The following is a 25,104-nucleotide window of genomic DNA, read 5'->3' as shown; positions in this document are numbered from 1 at the left end:
GACAAAAATGCTATATCCACCGAAAGTTGCACCGAAACACGTGGAGGCCGTCACGTTGGACCCATTAAATACTGACATAAATAGACGGTCGTCCAACGTTTTCGGACGGTCGTCCAACGTTTTCGGACGGCCATCCATACATCCCTGACGGTCGTTCATAGTAGAATGGACGACCGTCCGTAAATTTGGACGGTCGTCCATCATATAGGAACGCCCGTCACCTGTCCCTATATTTGTGAATTTTTTTATAAAAATTGTTTTAAAATATAACGAGACGACAGTCCAGTTGTTGTGGATGGCCGTCCATATTTTACGGACGGCCGTCCATACTAGATGGACTGTCGTCCCCAGTTTGTGAAAAATTTTAATTATTAAATTTTTTTTTTAAATATAATATAAATATGGACGGCAGTCCATGTACTTTGGACAACCGTCTCTAGTAGATGGATTGGCCGTCCAAACTACATGGATGCCAATCCATCTACTAGGGATGGTCGTCCAAAGTACATGGACCGTCGTCCATATTTACATTATATTTAAAAAAAAAAATTTAATAATTAAGAATTTTCACAAACTGGGGACGGCAGTCCATCTAGTATGGACGGCCGTCCGTCGTCCATATAGAATGGACGGTCGTCCAACGTAAATGGATGGCCGTCCAAAATACATGGACTGGCGTCCATATTTGTTGAAATTTTTTTTTTTGTTAATTAATATTAATGAATGGCTTGTCTAATACGCTTCATTTCTAAGCGCCAAAATCTTTTTCTTCTCTTCTCCTTCGTCTCCGTCATTTGCTTTTCTTCTGTTCTTCATCTTCGCCATTTGGTTTTCTTAGCTTCTCCTTTGTTACGTGTTGTGATTCCTTGCTTCGACGCTGTTTGCTTCCTCAACAGCCAAGCACCAGCAGCAATATCTCGTTTTATAGAGATAACCTTGAAACAAAAATAAATATCAAACCTGTTAAAGCTAGGATTTTTTGTTAAGGTAAAGAATTTTTTATTTATTTTATATATTCATTTAGTTTCCTATTCTATTTTGGATTAAATATATGTTTGATAGATAATATTTGTTGGTGACAATTGTGAACTAGATTCGTGAACGCAAAAACTGGTATTAGTTGTGCATGAAATAACCGAATATGGAAGAGTCCAGTTTGCCTCGTTTCAATGATGTTGAGGTAAATTGTGTTCGAAACTTTTTTAAATATGGTATATTGTATTGTTTATNAGTATGGAGGAAAATGATGGTACAAAATTCACCCGGCTATACAAATTCATCTAACACAACAACAACCATATGATAATTACAAGCAATTCTTGAAGGCCTATGACAACGCGGAAACACATTGTTGCTTTCATCAGTGGTCCACTGGACATACAAGCAAGTATCAAATCAACCCATTAAAACAATTAAATCATCACTTTAACAAAGAACAATCTCTGCACAATGGTTGGCCACACCATAATACTAACAAATTTAACCAAAAAAAATTCTAAACTATTTTCTGTAACATTTTGCAAGGTAATTGGATACCACCACAAACAAAAAACTCCAATTGCTTATAAATATATTAAATTTTATGCACATCCCCTGAGGTTTGATCTAACTACAAGAAACCCCTAAATTTTACTTTCTCATAAAAATAAAAAAACGGCAAACTAACCTTTTGCAGCGGAAGCTACTGAAGCAAATGGTTCAGTGATATTCAGAGACAAAGCGAATGCAAGATACGAAACAAAGAGAGAATGGCGACTGTAATGTACGCGCTACACCAAACGCCGACGGCGAATAAGAGATTCAAGATATCAGAGGAAGTCATTGATTCAACATTACAAAGCTGTTAATAATCTCAATATCAAAACGAAAATAAATAAATAATATTCTGGAAAAAATGAAAGAGAGTTGAAGCGTGAAGGTGAAGACTGAAGAGGAGGAAGAAGAAGAAGACCACCACAGTTGAAAAGCGATCAAGAGTAGTTGTTGTTTTTCTGTTTTTAAAATAATAAAGGAGAGTTGGATCGTGGGCCAACACTAGGCCCGATAGGCCCGGTCGATATGGCACGTGGACAGTGAGGTTAGGTGGAACGCGGCGCCATTAGTGGTTGTAGGGAATAATTAGGGGTTTTTCTCATTTAAACCCCACGAACCTAGGGAGATATATAATATGGAAAATGATAGAGTTATCGAAAATATACACCGAATGACGTGATATAATCTTGACCATTGATTAATATTAACTTATAATGAATTAAATGTCAGGATTGCGTCACGTCATTCGGTACGCATCCTTCGGTAACTATAGCATTACTTATATAATACTTTTTTAAAACTATGGAAACCTTTGAAACTTCCTCATCTCTCAAGGGGTGGATGATAAAAACCCGAGTAATTAGTGATTAGTGAAGAAGAAATATTATCCACCTAACTATTAACTAATTGTTAATTTTATCTTAACAATAATTGCTTGTTAGGTTAATCTCACTTAACGAAATTATACTATATATGAACTTCTATAACTAAATTCAATCCTTTAAAAAGTTTAAAAACACTAAATTAGACTATGAATAAGATTATATATACAAACTAATCATTCCTAGTGTTTCAATAATAATATAATTAATATACCAGTTTGAATGAATGATATATTATAATAATATACTACATCGGTTTATATGAATGAGTTTATATAAGAAGTTTGTATATGAGCAAAACAAGCGGGTGGGCCAGGCACAGGTCAGGCCTAGTGGGTACGGGCCCAACAAGTATGAACCCAAAACGGATCGGTTCTAAATGGATCCAAAATATTAGATCCGAACCCTGTCGTATGTAAGTATGGGTTGACTCGCGAATACCCATTTACTGTACATTTCAAATTTCTATTAAAACCACCAACTTCCACCATCGTAGTCGTCCCTTTGAACCACCAATCCACAATCCGTAACCAAGTTAAAAGGTTGAGTGAACACACGGGGTAGGGTAACTACCAAGTTTAGGGTTCAATGAAAGGCTTTGGAATTGATCTATTTCTTGTGCATATCAATTGAAATATTTTGGAAAATGAACTAAGGAATAAATGCTTTTACAACAAAAGGAAGAAACCAATATTTTTTTTCTCTTTAGGATACTTTACTCAATTGTAGTTTCTTCTTAAAGTTTAGTTGGGTTAAAGCAAGGGAAAAGTGTATGAAATAACCATTACATAAAATAAAACCCTTTTTTTTTTTTTTTTTGGGTAAGTGAATAAAACCTTTTTTGCTTGCGAGAAGAAATGGTCTTTTTAAAAAAAAAAATTCATATGGAGATCCCCACTCTATCAAATTTATTAACAAATCAAAATAATAGATTAAAATCTCTTACGATCAAAACTTTTGGGATAAATAATTTATTTTAATTTTAAAATTTTTGAATTGATACATTATATAATGTTAATCTAATTTTAATCGGTAGAATTACGGTCATGTAAGAGAGTACCACTACACATACAGACTCTAAATTATATATAAAGTAATGCGACAATTACCTTCTATTGTGTCGTTTAATAGCGGATAATGAAAACATATATAAGGCCTGAGTAGCACTATCTGCAAAACTAAGAGTTAGTGGGCCAGGGCTCAAAGGCCTGAGCTTTAGTTATTTTACAATATAAAACCATGGCCCATAAGCAGCCCAAACTAAGAACGGTAGCAATTCCAGGCTCTTCAGGTCCTCTTTTCTTTTAGCGAGCTGACGACTTCTCCTCCCGCAAACCATCGACTTCGAGCTTCAAAAGAAGGTGGGTAGTCTCTTTTTTCATCTCCCAATTGAATGAATGATAGTTTTAGTTTCATTTAGTGCATTTGCTTATGGGTTAGTAGTTGGTTGTTCAGGTTTCTAGGTGTCAAACTTGCATACTTTTTCTACTTTGATGTATGATGTTTTTGTTCCAGTTTCAGCAGTTTTTGTGATTATTTAAAAAGAGAATTTCAGTTTATTCAGTTCATCTCATTATGTGCCTGCCCAATTTTTTATGTAGTACTCTTTTTTGAAATTTACATATTTTTTAGTTGTGATTGTAATCTTAATTTTAGAATTTATAAGTTATTCAAATGGTGTGATGCAGGACTTGTTTTTTATTCTAATTGTTATGTGTGAGAACAGTTTGAGGATAAAAGAATGGTTCAGTTGTTTTTGTCGAAGCCTAATCGGGAAGATGATGGAGATATTGACTCTGCCAAACTGATAATATCTCTTTTGAATGAATTGGAATCTGTTATCTGGTCTCTGATAACTTCTGGAGGGCGGTCGGAGGCTCGACTATGGCTTTGCAACACTATATCAGGTATAAGTTCAATCAGTGCTGACCAGCAACGTGAGCTATTTGTGAAATTGCTGAGGTCAAAGCGACTGAGTCGAGGTTTAGCCTCTCAACTTTTGCAAATGATATTTGAGAAGAAGCCTTACAAAGCTGGCCGCGTCTTGGCCAAGAAAGGTTACGTGCTTGAGAAGTTCTTTGAAGGTATGGTGGTTTATTTACTTCAATGGCGTTTTATTGGATATTAATTCCTATTTGATGAGAGATTTTAACGATTTCTAATTGTGCCACTGTTTGAACAAAGCAGGAAATCCCACGCGCATACTGCAATGGTTTTCTAATTTTTCTGATGGTGGTGGAGGATTGGGACACCAAAAAGGTGCAAAAGCACTATCCCAATTTGCTTTTGTTAATCGAGATATTTGTTGGGAGGAGCTTGAGTGGAAGGGAAAACATGGGCAATCACCTGCAATGGTTGCTACGAAGCCCCATTACTTTCTAGATTTGGATGTCCAAAGGACAGTAGAAAATTTCCTTGAAAATGTGCCTGAATTTTGGTCATCCAATGAGTTTGCGGAGTCGGTAAAAGATGGTGAGATCTTGTACATTGATACAAAATTCTTTATAGAATTGTTTATTAATTTGATGTATAAAGAAGATGCAAGAGATGTATGGGAAGTTATAACTGAGTTTCTTGTAGAGGAATCTTTCTCATCCTTATGTCACCGCCTTCTTATTATCCTTGAAGAGCAGGAATTCTGCATTTTCCTGGAGTTGCTGTGTAAATATATTAACACAAGAATGGAAGCTAAAGATTTTGGTACCACATCTTACTGGCTTGAGATTATACTTTCTAGGTGTAGTGATTGTAAATCTATTGATCGGCTACTTTTGTTAAATTCTGTTATCAATCAAAGACGCCAACTTCTTGGGTTCTTACATGATGGTGAATACCAGGAAGAACAAGCAAAAATTAAAGATATCGTGCTACAGATTAGCACAGCTTCTCTCAAAGTCAACAGTTTGTCTTCGATTTTGAAGGAGTGCTTAAAGTTAAGTACCGCGGAAGCAATTAAAATAATGGGACTTCATTCTTGGGTCATTTATTCTAGGCTATCCGAGGAAGACTGGACTCTGGAGTCTTGGGAATCGTTATTTGTGAGCAATGGAATACAGTCTCGCAAATCTGATAAATATGTATTGCTAAAGCATGATGAATTGTCAGAAGAAAGTGGGTCAGACTTGGATAATAGAACGTCAAATAGAAGTAGGCACAAGAAGAAGAAAAAAAATAGAAAGAAAAGGAGAAGGAATTATGATGATGATGAAAGTTATGACAACGAGTTGCTGGATTTTGATACCTCAGATAGTGGGCGAAATTTGCAATCTAGGGCTATTAGCTGGGTGCTCTCCACTGATGGGTTTTCTGCATCATGGACTAGTGTGAGTTTATTACTCTTTATCATGTAACTTTTGAAGCTTCTTTCATTGAAAAGCAAAGTTCTTTAGTACTTGAATCGTGAAATTTTTTGTGCTGCAAAACTAGTTCTTATGAGCAGAGGAAGCATGTTTTTCATACATGTTGATGTACTGAAAATCTTGTCAACCAACCATGTTGATCCTTTATTAGAGTCTAAGACTAGAATGTTTATTTTTTTCCCCTAAACCTTTTGCTAGTAACAAACTTCAATCTTTTATCTATCAAATCTGTAAAATGTTTACCAGTAATCTTGACATATTACCCTTTTTTTTGTGATTTTCTTTTCATTTGTGATTTTTATTATGGATGTTCATCTGTTTGACTCTACTGCAGATAGTGACATAAGTTCTTTTAGTCTATAAAATTTTATCTGATTATTGCATTGTTTTGTAGGCGGATTTACCGGAACACCTGTCAAAACATTGCTTGGCTACATGGATGAAGTGGCTTGTTAACCAGTGGAGCAATGTGGCTTAATTTCCAGATGGTTACTTTTATCCAGTTTCAACTGACTGATAAACTTCAAGAACTTTTATGGAACTGGACTTATTTGATGGTGTGTAAACAGATCATCAGACTGCAGCTTCGTCTCAAACTCTCAATAAAATTTTGACAGCCGAGAAGGCTACACATGCAACTTAAATTTGATCTGATACGCAGGTTGATACAACAACATGGCATCAACCTCNTTAAATAACAAAAAAATTCTTGAGAATTTAAAAAACTTCACTCACTAGTGATCAATAGTTAATACATTAATTTGTCATTATGTTTTAGCTATTAAAATAAATAACAAAACAATAATTCACTAAATATATATTCACTCTTTCAATAGCTTATTAATGATTTATTAATGGTAGATATTTGTTATATCAAAAACTGAGTTTTTAGTTAAAACCAAGGTTCTGAAACCCAACTCGAGCTGTCACTTGGCCAAGGGACCAGGTTTCGATTTGCCTGGTCTGACCGGTTAAACAGGTGGTTTCCGGTGATCCAGAAAGTTTGAAATGTTACAAGCACACCCCTGAAGAATATGCAGCAGTCCCTACATGTTTGAAATCTAGCAAATACAGCCCTACGATCAGACCCTAAATTGATTTTTCCGATCAAATTTTGATGGCCAAAATTCAATTCGACACTGCCACCAGAAGCATCGTCCTCCACTTTACAAAACCCCTTTAACTCCTAAATTTGGTAGCCCCTGTTGTCGGCTGTGACTTGCAAACATTGTCATATTTAGGTTGATTTTTTTGGCAAAATTTCAGGTGATTTTGATGTTCAAAATTCAATCTGACACCACCACCTGAATCACTGGCCTCCACTCTACTCGAGCACTTGGTAGCCCCCATTTGCCAGCCATGACTCACGTATTGGGTTGATTTTTCTAGCCAAATTTTGATTGATTCTAGCGTCCAAAATTCAATTCGACACCATCCCTTGAATCACCGACCTCCACTCTACAAAAACCCTCTAACCCTAACACTTGATAGCCTCAGATTAGAGGTTTTGTGAATAGTTTAACATGGTAACCCGGACCAAATAGGGCGCCGGTTTGGTCCAGTTTTCAAAACAATGGCTAAAACAATAAACCTTAGGGGTCAACGTCTTTTTAAGTAATAACATATTTTGTTCCCTTTGTCTCTTTCAATCTTGCTTTTTTGAGGAATTGAGTTAGCTTTACCCTCATGAAAAGGGAACAATATAATCTCAAAATTACAACATACTCTATATCAAAAATGCTATATCCACCGAAGAATTGCACCAAAACACGTGGAGGCCGCCACGTTGGATGATTGAATACTAACATAAATGAACGGCCGTCCAACATTTTAGGACGGCCGTCCATACATCTCAGACGATCATTCATAGTGGAATGGACGACCGTCCAAAAAAAGAAGTTTAGTTTAAAAAAAAAAAACGATGGACGCCCGTCCACATTTTAGGGACAAGCATCCAGTTAAAATGGATGAGCGTCCATATTATATGGATGCCCGTCCATAAAGATGGACGCCAATCCATCATCTGTGGATGGTCGTCCATCCTATAGGGACGACAGCCCATGTAGTTTGGACGACCGTCCATAAAAAAAAAATTTAGTTTAAAAAAAAAAACGATGGACGCCCATCCAAATTTGTGGGATGGGCGTCCAGTTAAAATGGATGCCAATCCATTATCATTGGACAGTCGTCCATCTATAGGGACGTCAGTCCATGTAGTATGGACGGCCGTCCATACTACATGGACTACCATCCAAACTAGATGGACTGGCATCCATATTTGTTGAATTTTTTTTTTTTGTTAATTAATATTAATGAATGGCTTGTCTAATAAGCTTCATTTTTAAGCGCCAGAATTTTTTTCTTCTCTTCTCCTTCGTCTCTGTCATTTGTTTTTCTTATGTTCTTCGTCTACGCCATTTATTTTTCTTCGCTTCTCCTTTGTTGTGTGTTGTCATTCCTTGCTTCGACGCTGGTTGCTTCCTCAACAGCTAAGCACCAACAGCAATACCTTGTTTTACAGAGATAACCAAGAAACAAAAATAACAAAATATCAAACCTGTTAAAGCTTGAATTTTTTGTTAAGGTAAAGAATTTTTGACTTATTTTATATATTCATTTAGTTTCCATTCTATTTTGGATTGAATATATGTTTGATGGATAACATTCATATTCATTTTATAAATAGTTGTGAACTAGATTCGTGTACGCGAAAACTGGTATTAGTTGTGCATGAAATAACTGAATATGGAAAAATCCAGTTTGCCTCGTTTCAATGATATTGAGGTAAATTGTGTTTGAAACTTTTTTAAATATGGTATATTGTATTGTTTATTATGATGTGTTCACACTATAATTTTCTTTATTATAAAACCATTGAATCAAGAAAATGAATGTGATGAATTAGAAGATACAGGATGTGTAGAGGAAGAAGTGGAGCCTCATATTGGAATGGTGTTTGATTCAGTTGATAGTTTGGTGAAGTATTACAGAAGGTATGGGAATAAAATGGGTTTTGAAGCAATGATACGTACGTCAAAGAAAGGAGATAATGGGGAGATGAGATACGTGACAGTGGCGTGTTCTTGTTCTGGGAAGGAGAGAAGTAAATGCATAAATACCTTGAAAAAACAACCTGTTGCAAAAACAGATTGTAAGAGTCGGATTAGTGCAACTTTGAATGGTGAATACAAATGGGAAATTAAATTAATTGTGCTTGAACATAACTATGATCTTACAAGTCCGACAAAAAGAAGATATTTCAAGGTAAACCGAACGATACAGACTTTTGTGAAAAGGAGGCTTGAAGTTAATGATCAGGCTGGGATTAGACCGTGTAAAAATTTTCAGTCATGTTCAGTTGAGGTAGGAGGTGTAGAGAATTTGACATTTCTACAAAAAGATTGTAGAAATTACATTGAAAAAGTTAGAAGGCTACTACTTGGAGTTGGAGATGCTTCGGCAGTGCTAGAGTATTTTATGAAAATGCAAAAGGAGAATTCAAATTTCTGGTACATGATTGATGTAGATGAAGAGAGTTGATTGAAGAATGTGCTATGGGTTGATGCGAGATGTAGGGCCGCATATAAAGATTTCGGTGATGTTGTGACCTTCGACATAACGTATTTGACGAACAAGTATAATATACCATTTGCAGCTTTTGTGGGGGTTGATCATCATGGACATTCGACATTGTTACGTTGTGGGTTAATTTCACATGAGGACACAAAGACATTTGTATGGCTATTTCATTCTTGGGTTGAATGCATGGATGTTGCTCCTAATGGAATTATCACTGATCAAGATAAGGCCATACAAAATGCAATTGAGATTGTTTTCCCCGGTACAAGACATAGGTGGTGTTTGTGGCATATAATGAAGAAGTTGCCTGAGAAGTTAAAAGAGTATAACGAATATGAAACTATCAAGATTACGTTACAAAATATTGTGTATGATTCATTGACACATGAAGAGTTCGAAGAACGGTGGAACAAATTCATTGATATGTATAACCTTCATGAGAATGAATGGTTATCTGGATTGTATAAAGAAAGAGTATGTTGGGTGCTTGCATTTCTTAAAGATACTTTCTGGGTAGGTATGTCTACTACCCAACGTAGTGAAAGTATGCATGCATTTTTCGATGGATATATAAATTCCAAAACAATGTTAAAACAATTTGTAGAACAATATGATAATGCATTGCGAGATAAAGTGGAAAAGGAAAGGGAGGCTGATTTTAGATCTTTCAAGTCTTGGATACCGTGCATAACTAATTACTCCATTGAGAAACAGTTTCAAAATGCATACACAACTACAAAATTTAAGGAGTTTCAAGAAGAGATTGCGAGGAAGATTTATTGTGAATTATCTTTTCTGAAAAAGTCCGATTCGTATGTGGAGTATCATGTTTTAGAAGATGTTTGGTTTGGAGATAGTAATCGGCGTGTTCCCTTTCTGGTATACTTTGAAGAAATTTCATGTGATATTTACTGCAATTGTCATTTGTTTGAGTTCAAAGGAATTTTATGTAGACATGCCATTATTTTGTTGATTCATAAAAGGGTTTCACACATTCCAGATAAGTACATTCTACGGCGTTGGAGGAAAAACATAAAGAGATGTCATACGAATATCAAGGGAAGTTATAATAGGTGGAGCACAAACGTTGAAGGATAGCGTTTTGAGAAGTTGTCTAATCTAATGCTGACAGTAGCTGATATGGCATTAAACAATGATGAAGACTGTAACATGTTGATGGAATTGATGACTGGAGTGAAAAATAAGTTGGAGCAGAAGGAAAGTGAGAGAGGGCTTCGTAGTAAAGAGGGGGACAATCCTCCGAAAGAGGGGAATAGTCTAATTAATAGTCCATGGGTAGCTCACAGCAAAAGTCGTCCTCCATGCAAAAGAAAGCAATCGAAGGTTGACGAAATTATACGTAGGGCTAAAAATAAAAATTTGCGAAAACAAAAACTTGGTATGAGTTATACACCCATTCTGACATGGTATTTTTTTTTTAAACATTATTTACTTATTTGAAGTTTTTAATAAAATTTACTTGATTATTAATGTGTTATGCTACTTGATAGGGAAAGAATCATCAGTAGAGCAAGACAACATTGCTGAAAGTGTACCGGGAACTCAAGTGTTGTCAAATGATATTGTTGCTACTCAGGTATGTGTTATGTATGTTGTATAATTGTAAAAACCTTAAGTTTTCTATAACATGTGCTAAATTGTGGTTATTAAACATTGACAGTTGTCCACTGGTTCGATTCAGAATCTCGTAGCAAATAGTAATTTATGTACTGGACAGGAGGATGTAAATGATGAACATGTTTCGTTGGGAGAGATTTGATATCGTTAACCGATTGGAGCATTGTTGCATTTGTATTCGGTAGAAATTATTCGCATTGTGGTTAATTTCTGATGAATGCAGTTGAGCTATATGCTGAATCAGTTGTTTTGTTTTTATTATTTTTGTTGCTGGTTGGGTAAGAGTATACTATTGGTTGTAGGGTGTTGAATTCATAATAATAACGTAAATGTATGGATGTTTTATGTATATATTATCGTCACATTTCATTTCAGATTATTGTACATTTCAGGGTTTAGGATTTAGGGTGTTGATATATCTTTTGGTATGTTTGTTTTGTTTTTTTCATTTCTGTTGCTGGTTGGGTAAGACTACCCTGTTGGTTGTAGGGTGTTGAATTCATAATAATAATGTAAATGTATATATTAGCCTTATTTTGGATGTTTTCAGTATATATTATCATCACATTTCAGTTCAGATTATTGTACATTTCAGGGTTTAGGATTCAGGGTGTTCATATGTCTTTTGGTATGTTTGTTTTGTTTTTTTCATTTCTGTTGTTGGTTGGGTAAGTGTACACTATTGGTTGTATGGTGTTGAATTTATAATAATAATGTAAATGTATATATTATCCTTATTATGGATGTTTTCAGTGTATATTATCGTCACATTTCATTTCAGATTATTCAACATTTCATTTCAGATTATACTGTGGCAAATATAATCTTTGTACATAACATTTATACTAAGAATTAACAATCATATGATATTGGAGAAGTTCAGCTAATTGAGAACATATTGTGAAATCAAACTTTATTAATTAACATATTTCCGTACATACAGTTCAGTATTTGAACTACACATAATTACAATTAACATTCATAGTCTGTTCCCCAATTAACTACACAGATGTTGACAAGGTGGAGGTTGTTCAGTAGGGGTTTATCATCCAAGATTAGGTCAGCCTGATATTTACACAAGTCCGAAGACTATGGACTAGATAACGTAATGGATTCCCAACTACTACATGGTTAAATATTTACATAGTTTTCTTCATTGTAAAACAATATCCGGATGTATGAATGTCTCATCAATAAGCAGCACAAATGTGCCTGTTACAAACTTTAGTGTAATGGCTTCCATTTCTGTACGAGGAAATTAAAGAACTTGCATTAATGAATGGCTATTTTTCATGTGATATTTCGATGAGAGTTGTTTAGTATGTTGTTTCATGGATAGCTTTTATTTAAATGTGAAGTTGAAGAATATGTACTATTTTTTTATCTGTTCTGGCTGTAAAAGCATGGTCGCATCAGGCCTGCTAGGAAGAGTGATCGATTGACTTTTGCCATGTGATGCTGGTCTTTTAGTGTGATGTAATTGTTGGGGTAATGAATCTGGGTGGCTCTGGGACAGTTAATTTGCAAATGCGGGAAATTAAAAACACTCTTACTGATTCCATATTGTTTTAGCTTTCTGTATGCTAGAGCCTGCATTCTTCATGGAACTCTGTTCTAGCAAATGGGTAATTTGATTTTCTTTTTATTTGTTTCTCTTGATTCCTTCCTTTAGTATGTTTCATTGTATTTTCTTGAAAAAAAAAAGATAGAAAAGACATATTGTAAGTGTACATATTTATTGAAGCGAAGGAATTGCATGAGGATGCCAAAGTTAAGAGTGAATTTGGGAGGTTGGTTCGCTGGTTATAGAAGGTTGCATAAAGTCTTCATCATTTTTTTTTTCTTGGTATTCCAGAATGGGGATATGCTTCAAGTAAACTTCTCATTTTCAAGATTTTGTGATTGTACTATGGGACCTCATTTTTTACTCGATGGTTTCGGGTAATGAATCTGTAGAAGCATTGCACAATTTTGCACAAACATTGAAAATTGTCTTTTAAATCCTTTTAGACAAATTGTTACACTGAATTATTACACATTTTGAGTCAAAGAAAGCTAACACTGATACTAGAACAAGAATCTTTACGAAGATGGAGCAAGAGTTCCAACTTGAAAGTAAGCTTTAGCATACATTTATGAGAACAACACAACCAACAAAATGGTAAAATCTGATAGCCAACATCTTGGCAAACAAAGAAGACTGAATTATATAAGGCAGGAACTGCACAACCCCTATCATCTAACCTTGTCCACTGGACACACTAATTTTTGCCTAGCAATGCAATGGTTGACTACAAATTTTAGACATAATCAACAGAGAACAACACAAGCAACAAAAATGTTATCTTTTTCCAAGCCAAAAACAACCAAAACAGAACACTTCTATTTGTCAATCACACAAACCAGTCCCACCAAATTGACTGGATTTCTATTTATCAACTCCACTCCATTCAACACAAATGTAAATCCAACACATTCATCCAACATAAAAAAAAAATGAAAAAAAATTGAAAAACGAAAGTATCTAATTACCGCGGCTGATTTGTTTTTTGAGATGAAGAAGACGAGCAGATGAGATGAAGAAGACAAGCATACCAGAGCGCAGATGGAAGAAGAAGAAGAAGACCGCTGCCGATTTTTTTTTTTCAAACACTTTCCCCAAAAGTTTTTAACCTAAACTTATTTTAATTCAAATTTTTGTTTTTAATTAGAGTAGGGACGCCCGTCCAAAACTAAAGGACGGCCGTCCATAAATTATAGACGGGCATCCATGAGGAATGGACAGTCGTCCATACTTAATGGATGGGCATCCATACTTAAGGGACGCCCGTCCATAATTTATAGACGGGCGTCCAAATATTTTTTGTTTTTATCTTTAAACCAAATTATGGACGGGCGTCCATTTATACGGACGTCCGTCCACACATTACAGACGCCCGTCCACAATTTGTGGACAAGCATCCCTGATTTTTTTAAAAAATTTTTATATTTTAAAAAAAGGACGGGCGTCCTTATTTGCAGACGCCCGTCCAAAATTAAGAGACGGGAATGCCCGCCCAATATGTATAGACAGCCGTTCATAACCTATGAACGACCGTCCTTAATTATTTTTAATCTTTTTTATTTCATTTACCAATGGACAAGCATCCTTTAAATGAGGATGCCCGTCCATAGTAAATGGACTCCCGTCCATATGTTATGGACGACCGTTCATTAGAAAAAATTTATTAACGTAAAACGCGTTCAATGGTCTGAGTCAGCAGACACGTAAGCCGGTACAAAATTTTGATGTAAAAACACTGGTATCTATAGCATTGTTGAATGGTCTGAGTCAGCAGACACGTAAGCCGGTACAAAATTTTGGTGTAAAAACACCAATGTCTGTAGCATTGTTGTACTCTATATATTAGTAAACCAATTAGCTTGCTTGAAAAATCTGGAAAGGAATTGGGCTTCTCTTTTCTTGAAGAAAATATAGAAGAGGTGGGGCTACAATTTCTTGAAGGGCCAATCGTTGGTGAAAATAGATGGAGTCATGGTGAGCCCAGAATGATTATGGGTTGGACATAGAGAGGCCCAATGTAATACCTGCTTTATACTACTGTATTCACAAAACACATACAATAAACTAAAGGTACATTAATAAAAATAGTTGGGCCCAAAAGTTTTCTTTCATTTAATATACATAGTCTTTACATAAAGTTAGTATTTGTAAACCCCGCATTATTATTCTGATGCCCTAAGGTATGAAATTTACCTTTCAAGTAATTTTCTTTTTTTTGAATGGAAGGGTAAAATGGTCAATTTACATGTATTTCGAGATGTGGCCATTGAAAAGTGTAAGGGGTGATGTCATTGAAGAGAAATAAGGGTAGAATGGTCATAAAGTTGATTGATATGGTTAAATGGCGTAAACGGTAACCAAGGGTATAATGGTCTTTTCATACAAATCCATATGTAATAAGTATCCATAAAAGTGCACCAAGGGTAAGTTAGTCATTTACCTAATGGGATTTCTTAATTGTTGAGTGTTTTAAAGAAGTCAAATGGCATTAAATGAGTGCTAATCTTTATGTTGTGGTGGAAATGACCAAAACGCCCTTATATGAAAAATTTATGCCAAATGACCCTTATATCTAACTTTTATTGACCAATCACATTAGAGCAACAATGGAATAAATATTTACAAGGTTTAAAGAGAGAGGAGTCGGCCTTGTACACCCCAAACATATCATCTTCTTCTTCATCTCTCAAACCCACCATAAAAGCCACTAATCCAAGCTTTTTATTCTCAAATTTTCATAGGATTTCAAGTTGATTTTCAAAGGAGATCACCATCCACACTTAAAGAACTTCAATTTCAAAGTTTAAGGTGAGTTTCAAAACCCTAGTTGTTCTGATCTTTTAGTTAAAAGAGAAATTCATAAGTGGTTATGTGTATAAGGTAGAAAGGGTGAACCTTTGGAGCTAAGGAGGAGTGTCTTTGTGCTTTGAATACTAAGGTAAGGAAAAAATCTCCCTTATGACTACAATTGATAACACCTAGGGTTTATGGAACTTACATTTATTTATGTTAATATGAGTGTGATGCTATGTTTTGGTTATGGATTGTTTAAATGGGTGTGTTGATTGGTGTATGTGTGCATATGGAGGATGATTATGCCAATTAAGAGATTTGTAGTTGGACGATGTTTTGGCACTTTTTGGTTCTGTAAAAAGGGAGGTTTTTATGGCCTTTTATACTTAGAATGATATGGCAAATAATATGAATGTGCAAATGAAGGTGACATGGTTAAAATGAATAGAATTCGGATTTGGCTGTTTTAAGACTTATACTGTACATGCTTCACTGAATCAGTCATAACTGAAGTTATAGAAGTCCGATTGAGTTGATTCTTGAAGTGTTAAAAAGTTGAGAAACAGACCTAAAACTTTTGTGTTTTAGGCAAGAACCAGTTCGAATTGGAAGATAAGGTAAAAATTGCTTGAAAAGTAACGAACTGTATGGCATCCACCTTCTTAATGGAAATTCCCATTTGTTTCTAATTCTAATAAACCCCTGAATAATCTTACTACTGAAATTCTTTGTATTGTATGAGAAATTGAATGAATTAAGTTAAGAAGTTTAGTAGGAGAATATAGTATGATTGAGCATGGAATATGTTAGTCCATATGTTTGCATTCATAATGGTAATGCATATAGCTTATTTAGTTGTCTTATGAAAAATTTATGAAATGTTAAAGAATGAATTCCATGAGTCTCTTGAGGTATAAACCAAGATCAGAGGAATGGAATTCTTATGGAAACCATGAGTCCTTTGAGGTGACGACCAAGAACAAGGTAATGATTCAAATGAATCCGATCGGATAGCAAAGACTAATGAAACCATCAAGTATAAAGACAAAAGAAATAAGCATGCCATGTACATGAATATTTCATAAGTCATATATGTTCTACGTTATAGTATGTATGGTTATGTTATGACTTATGTTTATGAGAGAAGTCCAAAGTGTATGATATGTTTTATGAACTTGCTATGTCAAAGAATGAAGGTCATGTTTTGTAGGTAAATAAAGTCCTAAATAATATAATAGTATAATGAACCTTAATAGTTTATAAATGGCCATATTCCTTACTGAGCGATTAGCGCTCACCCCACAAAATGTTTTAAAATGTTTTACAGGTAAGGATTAAGGCATGAAGCTGGGAGAGGATTCCGGGGACGCTATGAGCATGAAGAGATGTTTTAATGATGACTATTGCATGGTTTTGCTAATATTTAGTGTAGTGTAGTAATTATGTTCCTATTTCATAATGTAGTAAATATGTCCATATTCTATAATGGAGTAAATATGTTGTATTAATAAAGGAAATCAAATTGCTAGTAAATTTTGTAAAAGTGTGTATGTTCTAGTAAGTATTACTATGGATTTCATAATTTACTCCAAGAAAGGAAACTATATTTATACAATGAACTTATTTTAGTTTAGAAATTAAATTAATAAACATAAATATACATATATATGTTTTTAAACTACAAGTTTATTCTTTAAATAGGATTTTAAAATAAACTTCTTTCCTAGGTGTGCGTTTTCTAGGTTCTCAATGGCCAAGGGATACTTAGGAAATACCCGGCTAGGGAGGGGTTTTACAGTATTATTTACAAAAGTTCTCAAAAATGTGGTGGACAGTGTAACTACTCTCCCTCGCCCACTGACGTCCATCCGACTGTGTACTCACCTAAAACCTACAAGAGCATGGAAACAACGGGGTGAGCACAACTAAAGCTCAGTAAGTAAATCCTCTGCTTGTCTATCCCCGTAACACTTTCTCTTAATTCTTTCCTTACATTATTCTTTTCTCATCTCTGTTCTCTTTCTGTTTCTGTTTCTCATATTCTTTGCTATACACCCTCTGGTGTATGTCAAGACCTTATCTTACCAGAGGCATGGCCAGGAACTCAACCCGCTCTTCGTGACTTTACTCTTTTTCTCTTTCTGTTCTTTCTATTCCTTTGTTTCTCATTCTTACTCATTGGAATGTCAAAGCCTCATCTGACCGGAGGCACGGCTGGGCGCTATCACTCTACGTGACTTCTACTCATTTCTCTACCGATCGGATTTGGTCATGCATGGATTCGGAACCCTTGGGCATGTGAGTGTACATTCTTTCTCTATATCTCTTGAATGTCATAGCCCTTTCTTACGGAGGGCACAGCTGGAATTCCATGTTCCACTCTACGTGACGGTCACGGCCCCATCTTACCCGAGGCACGGCTGAGGATCACAAAGCACCCACTCTCGTGACTCTACTCATCACTCACGGGTTCCCCATCGCACAACTTACTCTATTATGTTCTTTAGCTCTTAGAGTAGCTTGTGCACAAGGTCTCTACTCTTTCTCTAGCTACTCATCATAATGTAGCTCAACTCTTAGAGTAATTCTTACTCTTTCTCAATTCTTTCTCAAGCTACTTCTCAATGCACAAGTAATGCATATGGATGGTTCATGCTCTTTAATGCACTTAGGAAATGCCAATATGCAATGTTGCAATAAGTAAGGTTCATAACTCATTCTCATGCTTCTCTTAAGCATTTCATCAAACAACTCATGTGCATCTAACAACTCTTCTCTAACTACAACTCTATTTCTCTTTTTAACCATCCAAAAATGGGAATAAACTCCCTTCCATGGGCATAACCCCTATCATAGAGGAACACTCCAAAATATATACTCAATCTCATCCAACTTCATCTCAACTCATCACACATCAACACTTCTTATAAAGAAAATATACCCAACAACACAATATGAATACTCATTCTCAACTTATTTTCTCAACAAGTAGACATATATCTGTACTCAATTTCTCAATAACATACATATAACATGCATACATCATTTCTACTAAATCTCTACTCAAGAGAATTCTCAAATCTCAACTTGGGTTAGGATTTACTTACCTTGTCATGATGTGATTCCACCAACACTTCTCTTTTTCTTTGGTAGAAGACTTTTCTCTACACCTTAAAATAATAACACATACAACTTTAATATACAAAGATACACAAAACCTCACATCCAAAGCAGGAATCCTTACCTTAGGATGACTTAGCTTGATTTTCTACTCCAAAAAGCCCTTTAACAATCCTTGAACTAATGAAAAAGGAATTGAGAGGAAGTAGGAAAGGAGAATGACGGTGGAGAAGAAGATGAATGAATGGGTTTCTAAAGTTAAACCCTTATCATCTCATATTTTCTCCATTCTTCCCATTTTACCCTTACTCTTTCTTACGAATTCCACTATTGCCCTTTTAATTCTTTACAAATGCACCCCTAATTAAACTATTCTCCATGTAATTCCCTTGCATTTCACTCCCCACTTTTCCTGCTAACTAGGGGTAGAATGGTTATTGTGCCCCAAAGGAAGAATTCTCTAGAATCTTCATTAAACTTTTTCTTAGGCTCGTCGCCGCTGGCAAAACTTCACAGAACCTACACCATGGATTGCAGGGCCTCATCGCCTCGGCGACGATTCTTCTTCGCCCCGGCGAAGACAGTAACCCCAAAATTCCACCAAGTCTCTACAATTTCAGGGCAACCACTCAACCAAACCAAAGCATCCATTCAATCAAGGGCCAACCAAACCATATTAACAATATTCCAAGTCAACAAGAGTAAAGTAAGAGACATTAGCTACGTACCTCGAGTGGGGCGTTACACCCAAGTCCAATTAAATAAATTAAGCTTGCTTTATCTATTGCAAATTAAGCATACAATTGTTGACGCTGCAAGAACATCCCCTCTACCACGCTTTCAAAACAATTTTTCCAGCCCAAAACAACTTTCACTTTCTTATTCTTTTTATGGGTATAAATTCCACATAATGTGAATAATTCAACAAAATTTGGAAGTTTACCCCTCTCTACTCTAACGGCTACATTTCTTTCTCTTTACCAATGCCCTCAATCTTAGCAATCTTGCCCAAACCCTACTCTCTCTGTAGTTTATTGATCGGAATCAACCACTTCATGCAGCCAAGAAACACAATCTTCAGAGAGACCCACTCAAGTGAGTCGCCATCTCCAAACCCTAATTCAAAATTAAAGTCATTGCAGAAGCAAAAGGACGAACTCACTTCTCCGGCATCTTCCAAGATTAAGAGTCCACTTCCCTCACTCAAGCGCAAGCTCGCCACTTATACACTTTTTGAGAACGTAATGGTTGTCGGGTGTTCAAGTAATTGTTTCCGTCTTCTTTTTTTCAATGGTTATTTGATATTATCTTTTTTGTATTTTGACAGAATTTGGGGAAAAAAGTGACTCAAGCTTGAGAAAATGTAAATTTTAAAGCTTCTGTTTTTTTACTGAGTGGAAAAACGAGAAATTGTTGAGTTTCTTTCTTTTGTTTTGTATTAGAAGAGAGAGAGAAATGTCATTGTTCTTTTCTTCAGGTTTTGTGACTGGACATTATCCCTTTTGCTCTTGTGAAATTTAATGTTGCAGGTCCTAATATATCCACATATTATTGCAGATTTACAATGAACAAATCACAGATTTGTTGGATCCAAGCGAAATCTTCAGGTAACAGAAGCACTCACATCCAGTAAAAGACCTACATAAATTCAGTTTTCCTTGACCTTGTTTTGCTTCTCCTTCTAGATAAGAGAAGATGTCAAATCTGGTGTTTATGTTGAAAATTTGACAGAGGAGTATATATGCACAATGAAGGATGTCACACAACTACTGATAAAGGTTTGCTTCATTTTTTCTTCTTGGACCGCATAGTGAGGATGCTTAAGGTGGGTTCCTAGCATTTGAGACTTTCTAGAGAATGCCTATAAAAGAAATGTTGTACGATTCCTTGGCTAGTACGAACATGTATATATTCATTTTCCTTGTCGTTATAGTGTTTCTTTGCTTGACAGATTTAATTCCATGTTACATTGACTATGACCTAATAGGTACACCCAACATATAGGAATTTTTCATAGTGCTTGAATTTATTTTAAGGATTTACTACATGTAATGCTTGGCAACTCTATTTGTTTTTCTTTTTCTTTTTCTGGCATGTGAATAGAGTACACTAGAAATTTACTAAGTGTTTGAACATAAAAGAAGGAGGTGTTTTTGGCGAATACAGTACCATGGTTTAGGAAATAGAAAGTTCAGGATATGACAGTAACAAAAATAAATTTCTTTTTGGATGATAAAGAAGGAAGTAAATATAAGAATACATATCAAATATACACATTGGTGATTCTTGTACATAGGAAATCGTTCATGTTCTTCTAGGAGTTTGAATCTTCTCCTTGTATCCTAGTTCCTAAATGACTCAAAAGGAGATAGAGAACTGACCAGACAAAAGAGTTAAGGTGACTTGAGAATTTTTTTATTTTTCTTTTAGTTTATATATAATAGTGAAGGATTTATATGGAAGTCTAAGTTTTTCCGAATAATCAATAAATAAATTGTAATAAAGATTGACAAAACATTAAATGTTTTACCGAAATTGTTTTTTACCAGAAGTATGCCGGTTTTACTTCTTTAAGGGGGATATATAATAGTGAAAGATTTCTATGGAAGTCTTAAGTTTTTTCAAATAATCAATAAATAAATTGTAATAAAGATTGACAAAACATTAAATGTTTTACTGAAATTGTTTTTTCACCAGAGGTATGCCAGTTTTACTTCTCTAAGGGGATTCAAATTGATGTATATTTGCTTACTGGACTGAAGCATTTTAAGGATTATTGCTGATGGTGTAAGGCTTTACCCTAAGTTCTCACCTTAGATCTGGAAGTTTAGCTAATTGATGAGGTTCATGTAGAGAATTGTCATCCATGAAATTCATTTTGTTTTGTTTTAATCTACTGATTTTGGATCATAGTTAGTAGTTATTTTGGGGAAAATAAATTGGTTTATTCACTCGTAACATTCCTGTCTCCCCTCAATATCTGATTTTAATATGTTTGATTTGTTAATTTTTCTTGCATTACATTTATGATTAGTGTTTTTATGATGCAGAGATTGTCAAACAGGAGGACAGGTGTGGTTAGTATAAATGCAGAAAACTCACGCTCACATAGTGTTTTCACTTGTGTTGTTGAATCACGATGCAAGGTAATAATTGCTGCAATTTAAAAATTAGTAGTTTTTCTTTAAATTATGAGTTATAGATTGCATAAAGTGTTTCTCTTAAAGGCATATTAATCTATGTCTATTTATTAGAATACTCTTTACCAGCTAAGCAATCTGATATTCTGTGTAGTTTTGCTCATTAAATCTGCTTCATTAACTTTGACGTAAGAGTAGAATCTATTGACATGCAACAACAACAGAGTACTTGAATATCTTTGTTTTTTTCATGAGTTTTGTTTCATTTCATTGTGATCGATGTTTTCTAAGTTAAACTCTTGTGTCTTTTAGAGCAAGGCAGATGGTATAAGCAGGTTTAAAACAAGTAGAATAAATCTTGTCGATCTTGCAACATGGGTCTTCGTTATAGTTCACTTGATTCAACATCTGTACTTTATAAGGTAATCTTTAGATTCTGGTGTCTGTCACTTGAATCTACATCTTGGTGCTGTTTAATGCACTTTTTTTTTATTGCATCTGTATAGCTATATAGTTTAATAGAATAAAAAATGTCAAGTTTGACCAAGTGTGTTATCCTGGTGATGAGACTAGAATTTAAAGAACTTCATAGTACTAGAAATGTAGAAATCAAATAATAAGAAAAATGAAATATTGAAAAAGTGAAGTACTGTTAAAATCATTTGTATAGTCATGGGAACATGCTAATGCAGTTCACATGTATTGAGACTTATGCAATTTCCATTAAATTAAAAATTATAGAGAAAAGAACTAGTGTTTGAAAAATACATCTAAAAGGTTTTTTTTATTCTAGGTATATTTCAATTCTGTTCCTCATTACTTGAAACAATAATTAGCTTTCACACAATTGAGAAATACCTATTGCGTGCCAAATTATCGATGTAATTACCACTCTATGCACCTCAAGCAATGCTGATATTTTCACCGAGTTGGTCTTACATATCGCTGACAAACTCTCTTCCGGTGCCTTGGCCTGGAGTCGAAGGCAGATTTATATGGTAATGTCTTGTGTTCTTTTATGACATTCTTCATTTTGTTTTTAGATTATGTAACTAATTTGTGTAATTTGCATTTTTGTAATTTTCATCAACTTTTGCTTAGATTGTGTGACTGGTTCATTATCGTATGAATCTGTGTTTGGTTGCTGAGAAAATTCAGAAACTATAGTTTACTATATATTAATTCTTATTTTGCTGAATTTTTCCAGCTAGCTAGCAAAGCATAATTAGTTTTGTTGTAGAATAAGTTGATTAAGTCAAACTTGATTTTCTCCTTTGAGAGCAGAAGCTTTAGTTGCTTATTTGGTCATATAATCCTTACGATATGAATTAAATCATATACATAGCTCAACCTTCTTCCCAATCAACGTAGAGAGCACCAAAACTACTTTCTAAATTATCGTGAGTTCTATATCTTCTGTTTGGCAGAATATGTATAGTTGAGATAAACATAATTCTTAAGCCTTATATACTGGAAGCACTTATGATGACAGATTTTTGATGCTGATTAAATATTTTGAATGGCCTTAGGAAAATAAACTTCAGAAGTTTAAAGACACATGAGTACATCAGTTAGACCTTAGTTATCTTTACATGAAGTCTAAGCTTAGGAATATACAAGGATGCAATGCTTAGAGTAATTGTATGACAATTAAAAAAAAAAGCAGTTGCTTATTTGTTTAAAGCAAGGTTTTCATCTTCTAGTAATGTTCTTGAAGACTTCACAATTTTGTTTTTTTCATCCTTTTCATTTTGTGGTCTTTGTAAGTGCAGCTTCACTACTTTGGGGTTCTCTTAAATAGTCGAACAAATAATTCCTATGTCCTCATTAAAGACAGAGATGCCCTCATCTCCAATCTTGTTGTAGGCCTTCATTTGCCAAGGTAATAAGATTTACCTTGAATGCATCTACCCTATTGTAAGCTAAGGCCTATTTGTTTCTCCAAGTACAGTGAGGAAATCAATGGAGATATCCTTTTTGTTTTGTATAAAGTATCCATCCTCCAATGCGAATCCATGAATAGTGACGGAGCTGATGTTCTTTTTGCTCACTGTCCTAAGCTCTTGCATCTTTCATTGGAGGCTTTGATGAAAACTCAAGATGATGACGTTTGCCTCAACGTATAGGTTTGTCACATTCTCTGAGGCCTTTTTTTCTTCCTTTGTAGCAAATTCTATTTATTCTACTTGGTAATGTTATCTTTTGACCTTTCCTAACCCAAGGTGTAATCCTAAATACGCACCTATGGTTCTGAAATTATTTTTGTACTCCCAACAGTTTTACTCTTTAGGAGGAGTTTAGCGATATTTAAGCAAATCTTAGCAAAGGTCAGTAATAATAATTATAGAAAAAGTCATAGATAATTTTAGAATCATATGGGTGTTTTTAAGATTACAACAAAAGTCTAGGTAGACAAGAGATAGTTGTATATCTTTTTGTGATTTTTCTGTTGGAGGAGAGCAAGATTCAAAGTTCGATGGCAAGAGATATTTCTAGTTAGGTTCTTCATTTGAACTCTTTACTAGAAGTATGGTAACTGTTGTAGATAATCATGCAAAATCTCACATATATTGCATGATTAAGTGTATAAATCTATAATAGGATATTAGGATTGTAATCAATATATATTAAGAACAAATGTGTAAAACAGGAAGTTAGATTATTCATTTCCTAGATTAGATTATTTGTTTCCTAGATTAGTTCTTTATTTTCCTATATATTGATGTATAATTTATCAATACATATAACAAAAAAATAACAATCAATTCTCAGTTTTTCACATGGTATCAGAGCAATTCTAGGTTGTTTTTCAATTTTGTTTTCTTTTTTTCTGCCCAAGTCAACATTATTTGTGAGTCACCCTGGAGAGTGGCCTTTTTTTCTTCTTCTCACTTCCTGCCTAGGAAGAAGCGCCTCCTGCCGATCGACCATTCCTTGAAGTCTGGTCACCAGAGGTGCAGCGCGTGAGTCTTGATAAGAGCTTGAAAATACACATTTAGTTAGTGGCTTATGGGGATTAGTTGTGGGAAATTAGGCTTAATTTGGTAAAGTTGTTTAATATTTTCATAATTGTCTTTTACGGGATCATGGGTGTGTTTGATTGTTTTTTAGGCTACTAGTGCTTAAATGTTATGCTCAGATGAAGAATCATGTTGGCAACGGAAGGAGTGACGAGTAGAAACAAACGGATCAAGAATCAGAGTTGAATTGAAGACGTTATGGAGGTTTGAAGTAAAGAGAAGATTCTAGATTACGCTCCAGCTTGAGCATACCTCCGTCATTTGACAATATCTTGAGCTTTAGAACTCGTATTAAGATGTTTGGAAAGCTAATTCAAAGGGCTACATTTCATATGTTTACCACTTCTCCAAATTTCATCGTTATCAAGCTCAAAAATAACCGAACAGTGGAATGATGTGAGAAGAAGAAGAGTTATTACTATGCTGCAACACAATGCCATGACACAGTTTGTCTAGTAGCTACCATTCCGCAGCATA

General features: G+C 34.8%; 1 protein-coding gene and 1 long non-coding RNA gene across 4 annotated transcripts; both read left to right on the top strand.

Annotated features, from left to right (window-relative positions):
* Positions 1–3,692: 3,692 nt before the first annotated feature.
* On the top strand, positions 3,693–6,456 carry LOC116131813. 3 transcript variants are annotated; one of them, XR_004128304.1, is made up of 5 exons: positions 3,703–3,775; positions 4,103–4,498; positions 4,602–5,737; positions 6,168–6,330; positions 6,435–6,456. XR_004128304.1 is itself a non-coding variant. In XM_031417487.1 (4 exons), exons 2-4 carry the CDS (start codon positions 4,156–4,158, stop codon positions 6,249–6,251), a joined length of 1,563 nt encoding a protein of 520 aa, XP_031273347.1. In that variant the 5' UTR covers positions 3,693–3,775; positions 4,141–4,155; the 3' UTR covers positions 6,252–6,428. The 3 variants fall into 3 exon arrangements, 2 of the variants coding, with proteins under 2 accessions (XP_031273347.1, XP_031273346.1); XM_031417487.1 differs by lacking the exon at positions 6,435–6,456 and having other exon boundaries at positions 3,693–3,775; positions 4,141–4,498; positions 6,168–6,428; XM_031417486.1 differs by lacking the exon at positions 6,435–6,456 and having other exon boundaries at positions 6,168–6,428.
* Positions 6,457–21,977: 15,521 nt separating this feature from the next.
* LOC116131821 lies at positions 21,978–23,636 on the top strand. Its single transcript, XR_004128306.1, has 3 exons — positions 21,978–22,029; positions 23,380–23,489; positions 23,559–23,636. It is a non-coding gene; the product is annotated as an uncharacterized LOC116131821 (long non-coding RNA).
* The last annotated feature ends 1,468 nt before the right edge of the window (positions 23,637–25,104 follow it).

Source organism: Pistacia vera, unplaced genomic scaffold (assembly GCF_008641045.1).
Source record: "Pistacia vera cultivar Batoury unplaced genomic scaffold, PisVer_v2 Contig243, whole genome shotgun sequence".
In the NCBI taxonomy this organism is placed as follows: domain Eukaryota; kingdom Viridiplantae; phylum Streptophyta; class Magnoliopsida; order Sapindales; family Anacardiaceae; genus Pistacia; species Pistacia vera.
The sequence above is the reverse complement of the archived record's forward strand: the minus strand, read 5'-3'. Positions and strand labels throughout refer to the sequence as shown.